Genomic DNA, 6,772 nt, shown 5'->3' with positions numbered 1-6,772 from the left:
AACCTAGCAGAACCGCGGAGGTGAAGGTGGTTCGCCCAAGGTCACCCTTAGTGGGGCCTGGAGGGGCGCAAGGGGTGCGAAGAGAGGGCAATGTCGGCGTGTCTTTGGAGGAGATGCGGATTTTTCCCTCACCAATATAGGAAGGGTTAACTTTAATGACTTCTTTCTCCTAATCTGACACCAAACCTAAAGAACGAAAGCAGGCCGGGCCGGCCGCGTGGCCAGAAGCATGCGCTCCACCTGCGGCGGATCTCACGCTCTGGCCCTTTAAGACTCCTCCCCCTTCTCGCCCTGTATCTCCGGCCCTCCTTTATTGCCCCCCCCAACTCGAATTGCATCAGGCACGTGCTCGCCCCCGTCCCGTCAGAGCGTCCCCACCTCAGCCCGGGAGGTGCTCAGAGAAATCGGAGGCGAGAGGCGGGGCAAGGGGCGGGGCTGCGAGGCCGTGTGTGTGTGCGCGCGCGCTCCCGCAGCCTCCACCACCCGTCGCCAAGGGCCTGCCCTGGCGGGCGCGCTCCCGCTACGTCATCCCCTCCCCTCGCCAGCCGCGTCGCGAGGCGCGCGCCCGCCCGCCGCCTGCCGCGGATCGCGTGGTCGCCTCGGCTCGCCGCGCCTCTCCCCCGTCCGTCCATATTGCTGCAGCCCCCGAGCCGGGAAGCCCGGGCCGCCCCGGGGGCGGGGGGGAGGGAGGGACGGGACGAGAAGCCTGCTGAGCTCGGGGTGGGGGCGCTTTACGAGGAACGGGCGGGGGGGGACGTGAGCCGAGGAGGCCTGGACCGCAGAGTGGGGGGCCCTCCCCCCCCCCCCCCCCCGCCCCGCCACCGGGCCTTGGATCTACGGCGGCTGCATCCGACCAGGAGGGGGGCCACGCCTAGCGTGAACCCCGACCCTTCTCTGCAAGGACTGGGGCCCTGCACTCCGGAGGAAGGAGTCGCGGGCGTTCTGCGAGCCAAGTTCGAGGCGGGGGAGGCAGCCTCGGGCGCGCCCGGCTTCTTCGGGGGGGCGGGCGCGCAGATGGCCACTCAGGTGGAGCCGCTGTTGCCGGGGGGCGCCCCGCTCTTGCAGGCCGAAGAGCACGGGGGCCTGGTGAGGAAGAAGCCGTCGCCGCCGCCTGAGGCCAAGGGCGAGCCCGGAGCTAACGACGTTGGAGTGGGGGAGCCGGACGGTGGCGCTCGGAGACCCCGGCCGCCCTGCGCCAAGCTCTACAAGGAGGGCACCGGTCAGCAGGAGCGCGAGAGCCCGCGGCCGCCGCAGCCACCCGGCGCTGAAGGCCCAGCCACCAGCGACGGAGAGGAGGGCGGCGGCGAACCGGGCGCTGGCGGAGCAGCAGCGGGCGCCGGCGGGCGGCGAGACTTCGTGGAGGCCCCTCCGCCCAAGGTGAACCCGTGGACTAAGAACGCGCTGCCGCCGGCCCTGGCCGCGGTGAACGGACAGTCTCCTCCAGGTGGGTTGCCCAGCTCGTTCTCCGGAGTCCCGGAGGCCTCTTCCGGGACCATGGGCGTCCCCTCCCCCAGCGCTTCGAGGGCCGGGGGCCGGCACGGGTCGTGGTGACTTGGGGTTTTTGTTATTTTAATTGCTTTCTGGCTCGGTCGGGTCGCGGTGCCCTGCTCCCACTTCGCACTTGGGAACCTGCCCGCGGCGCGGCCTCCGGCAGGCCACGGCCACCAGCAGGGCCGCAGCGGTTAGTGGGCAACGGTGTGGTCCGGGCCTACCTCGCCGGGAGCGGGTGGGCGCTGGCCTCGGTGCGAGCAACTCCGTCTCCCACCTCGTTGTTGATGGAGGGGGCGGCTTCCAGTTTAAGCCTCGCTAACTTGGGAAGCCCCTCTTAGCACCGCGCCCCACGCTCGCCGTGTCGGTAGCGTTGGGTTCGTCCCCATGTTGTAAATGTTTCATGAGCATGTGTCATGGGCAGCAAAGCGCCCAGCAGCGAATTCCTGCCGGCCACACGGATTCGAGATTGAAAAGTTAGCAAGTTCTGTAGCCGAGTAAATGTTAGTAGGCGGTGGAACCGCCATTTGGAGACGGGTTTGGGGTCAGTTACGGCGAGAATGGGGAGGAGAAGAAAACCCAACGTGTCATTGCATTTGTTAGTTTCCCTCCGGATCCCCGAGGCCCTTCCGCTTTGAAAGGGAGCTGGATGGCGCGCGTGTGTATGTGCAGGGGGTCCGGCTTAGGGGTTGGCGGAAAGTAAAGCCAGAGAGGGGCATGTGGCCACACGAGGGGCTTGTGGCAGCGGGGGAGGGAGTGGCCGGGCTGGGAGGGCGGGTGACAGTTGGGCGCCATGTGCGGCGCCGGCGGCGCTCGCTCGGCTGCTCGCGGCAGTTCGGCCTTGGCGTTCGGTGCGGGTGGTCGCGCTCGCGGAGCGGGACGGGTGTGGGCTCGCGGGGCGGCGCGGCCGGTAGTGAGCGCGAGTGTGAGTGCGCGGACTCGTTCCCGGCATTCCTCCGCCTCCGGGACAACGTGGTGCCTCCGCGCGGGGAGCGGCATGTGACCGCCGACCGGCGCGCCCGGAGCCGGAGCCTCGGGCGCTCCGCGAATATTTCCATCCCCCACCGGAGGGGGGGAGTTTTGTACTCAGAATGAAGGGAGGAGGCGGGAGGCGTGCGGGAAACCCCGACAGAGCGGTGTCGGCGTGAGGAGTGTGGCAGGGTGGACCCGGGAGCCTGTTTTTCGCCTCCCTTAGCTGTGGATAGTTGGCTGGGCGGAGGGGCGCGCCTTCCCTTCCTCCTTTGCTCGCCCTCGGGAACACAGTGGTTCTTGATTATTTCTGGGTTCTTTTGATGTGAACTAGCGTTAAAACATTGTTTGCAGTTAGAATGATGGCCTATGGCCTTAATCTTAGTGCGATTTCAAAACTACTTCCTTTCTGCAGTGCTGTTGAGGCAGCGTGGTTTAAAAAGATCAAAATGAGGAAAGTCGAAAGGGGAGCTTTAGGTTTCCATATTAAAGGGCGTCGGAGCTCTCTTAGGGAAACTGGAATAACCAAACGTGAAAACAGGATGTTGCGATTCTTATTTCCTATCTAAGGTTTCTTAATACAGAGAAGGAGACATTTGGGACTTACTAGTAATACTTAAAACCCTTGTTCTCGTCCTTCTCCATCTTTCCCTTCCAGAAGCGTCTTATGCAAAAGGCAGTGCTGAAAGCTCCATTTTCTTGCATATCCTTCCCTGATCCACCCACGGAGGGAGAGAAAGCAACTTTAAGACACTCTTTGGTCCTTCCTCCCTCTTAAAATTCAAAGGGGTATAATCATACCCAGGAGAGAGAACTCTTCAGAAGTTTAAATGGGGCTTCTCACTCCTGACTGCTGCTTAGCTAATGGTGAACCTGCCTTGTGGGTTTTATATCGGCCATGACATCAAGTGGTTTTGAGTACCTGAGCTGGCGTTTTTGTGTGTGGGGGGGGGCGATGGGGGCCTGATATGTCAGTAGTACGGTTATTGAAAAGACAGCTGGCTGGCATTTCACTTTCTTATATTGGAGAAGCTGACTTGCTTTAATAAGCAAAAGTCTGAGTGGGCACAGTTGGTCTACAATTTAGGAGTAGAGGGTGGGTTGTTTTTGTTTTTCTTAGGAGTAGTTTTTGACAGATTAACTCTGAATTATTCCGGTTGTGTAAGCCTGTTAATAGGATTTAGGGTGCTTTTTGAGGAGAAAATTTTGTCATTGGATTGTCTGCTGGTTCTTAGTTAGGGGCTGGCCTTTTTTGGAGTCGACAGGGACAAGGGCTCTTGGCCAGCTTTGATTTTTTTTTTTTTCCAGCTTGAGCAAGTATAAATGTGACACCAGTGCAGTGGTTGTGTGGTCGCTGGGAGTTTTCTGTTCTATGATACATGTGTTTTGGGGAATCTACAGAAGTGAATACCTCATAAGCAAGCTGAAAGCTTTCCAAGGCTTGTGCAAATACCTATTTTTAGCCCTCCTTTTGGCTCAGACACTAGTGTTTTAGTTCTTTAAGGGACACATGCAGTAACTAGCAATAAAAGATGTTGTGAGACTTTTTTTTTTTAGTTCTTTATTCTGGTTTACGTTTATAAATCTACATTTATCATTTTAAGTTTTGGATTTGCATTTTGGCTTTTTGGAACTCCCTCAAGTATTGAAAACCTTTATACCAGTCATACTGTTTTATGTGTTTTGTTTTTCCCAGCCACTTTCCGTGTAAAGAGGTGGCATATAGCAGAAATTCTTACCTCAAACTCATGAGTTCAAGTGCCATTTCTCTCACATGCTAGTCATACTTGCTTGGGCAGATTACTTAACCTTTCTGTGCTTTACCTTCCCAGTTGGTATGTAGTTTGGTGCTGTCAGGTATGATCCAGATCCATAGCAACCATATGAACGACAGATCTGAACCTTGACTGGTTTGTATAATAGGGATTAAATTATGATTTACTCATTTCATTTGGACATGTTGTAAGGAGAGACAGGTCTTTAGAGAGGGACATCATGCTGGGTAGAGTAGAGGGACAGCACAGGAGGGGAAGACCCTCTATGAGGTGGATTGATTCAATTGGGATGGGTGTGTCAGAGACAAGGCGCAGTCTGGCACAGGATAGAACAGGGTTTAGGGCTGTTGTTCATAGGGTCACTATGAGTCGCAAAAGACTCGACTGCACATAACAACAACTCATTTCCTGGGTTTATTGTGAAAATTCGTTGTGGTGCTATTTTATAAAGCATTTTATTTTGTCTAGTACCTAGCATGTACTGGCTCTTAGATGATGGGAGACGTTAGCATGTTTCTGAAGGTCATCCTCTCCCAAAATGAGAGGTTGAAGAATGCATTCGTTTCAGTATTCCATGATCTGTATGATCTCTTTAGGCATAGGTTTTTGCTTCATATAAAGAACACGATAATGGGAGAATTGGTTTATTTTTTCTTTGTATGGGATATGAATATTATGGTTATTTTTAAATGCCTGGCATAAAGCTTTTTGGAGAAGACATGTTTACCCTGAGGGCTATGGAGGAAAGCCTAGATGAATTGAACTAAATGTTTGCCTCACATTTACCTCTGCTGCTGTACATGTGGTGGGTTGTGTGTATCATCACCACACTCCCTACCCACCCCAGTAAATTAATCAGAGGGTTGGTTGTGTGTGCTTCTCTAGCTTACTGTAGTAAGAAAACTGTTGCTCTATGTAATCTCACTTTTCTCTAAATGAAAGTCAAGGGTGGGAACCTTCCTGGACATCATGTTTGTATTGATGGCACAGAATAAAAAGGTAGATAATTCATAGCAGCCCCACTAAGCTGGCCCCGGATAAACTTCCATTCTGCTTTTTTTCTTTAGGCACTTCCCCAGATTGGGACATCAGTCTTCTGTGATTTTTTTCATACTAAAGCTCCTTGGACTTTTAGTCCCCATCTCAGAAGTGGATTGGGTGTAAGACTGCTGATTGTAGAGTCATATTAAAACTTGTTTTGTAATCTTGAGTGAATTATTCAGCCTCGAAGCCTCTTATTCTCAAAATTAGTATAATTGGTGCATTGGTTAACTGTTGCTAACTCAGAGGTCAACTTTTTAAATCCACCAGCCTCCTGGTGGTAGAAAGATATAGCAGTCTGCTTCCCTTAAGATTACAACTTTGGAAATCTTATGGGGCAGTTCTCTTCTGTCCTGTGGGGTTGCTTTGAGTGGAATTAACCCAGTGATAGTTGGTTTTATCCCCCCAACAGAAGGGAACTTCCATGGACTAGTGAATAAGGAGTTGTGATGGAGAGGAAAGGAAAGAAGCAGTTTGCCTCTATCAGCTGCTCCACGGGAAAAGATGAGTAGTCTCCTCCCATTAGATTTATAGCCTTTGAAAACGTCACTGGAGCGTCAGCAGTGAGTCAGTTTCAACTTGAGGGCAATGAGTTGAGTTTGTAGAATGTTTGTAAAATCCTTAGCATACTTTCAGGCACAAACTACCCAGTCATTGCTACTTAGACTACCACCATTATTATAAGTGTTAATCCTTTTTCTGAGTTTGTGTGTGACCAGCAGGGTGGACATGCACAAACTCTGCTCCCCAAAGGGGCAGAATACTTCTGTTAACCTGCTTATCACCTGTCTGCATTGGGAGACATCTCACCTGTCTGTGCAACATTGCCCTCCTCAGAAGCAAGGAGGGTGAAACTTGGTCTCACGTGCTATGGGCATGTTGTTAGGAGGGGGGCAGTCATTGGAAAAAGATAATCATTCTGGGGAAAGTGGAGGGCCAAAGAAAGAGAAGACCTCAAAAAGACTGACACAAGATTGTAAAAACGGACTAGAGCATATCGAGAGATGGGAGAGGATAGCAAAAGAGAGGGCAAGGTTTGGTCTTTTACAGGATTTCTGTTGAGTCGCGGTTGACTGGAAGGTTCCTCCTACTTTCCAGGTGATAGCATTACATATGGTCCCTCAGTTTGGTTTTCATTTTTTTTCCCAATTTGATTTTCATATTGTTGTTGATTGCTATCTAGTTGAGCATGACTTACGGTGACCATATGAACAGAAGACATGAAGCCTTTCTGGAACTGTTGTCATTTCTCAAAGTTCATGGCTTCCAGAGGTATGTTGTTTAGGAAGTAGATGCCACTCCTGCTTTCAAGATTTTCATATTAAAACTTGGTAATAATATACGGCCAGGGTTAGTTTTGTAATGACTTTAAGTTTGATTACATTTTTTTCTGTCTGGGTAGCTCTGTTATTACCCTGTTTTGACACTAGGCTGGAGTAAGCATTTTTATAGCTGTTACTCAGCACCTATTCCCTTCCTTTGGGAACGTTGAGGGAAGA

The 6,772-nt window shown here is 52.5% G+C and overlaps 1 protein-coding gene across 1 annotated transcript in view; it reads left to right on the top strand.

The window, feature by feature from the left end:
• The first annotated feature begins 836 nt into the window (after positions 1–836).
• The window catches only part of LARP1 (La ribonucleoprotein domain family, member 1), a 79,674-nt gene continuing 73,738 nt past the window's right edge, over positions 837–6,772 (top strand). The window contains exon 1 of the mRNA XM_006894747.1: positions 837–1,444. Coding sequence (XP_006894809.1) covers positions 1,015–1,444 — 430 coding nt within the window. The 5' untranslated portion in view covers positions 837–1,014. The remainder of the gene's footprint in view (positions 1,445–6,772) is intronic.

This window comes from Elephantulus edwardii, unplaced genomic scaffold (genome assembly GCF_000299155.1).
Source record: "Elephantulus edwardii isolate Elephantulus edwardi_28Jun2011 unplaced genomic scaffold, EleEdw1.0 scaffold00149, whole genome shotgun sequence".
NCBI lineage: Eukaryota > Metazoa > Chordata > Mammalia > Macroscelidea > Macroscelididae > Elephantulus > Elephantulus edwardii.
Note: the sequence above shows the minus strand (reverse complement) of the source record. Positions and strands in the feature narration are given on the sequence as shown.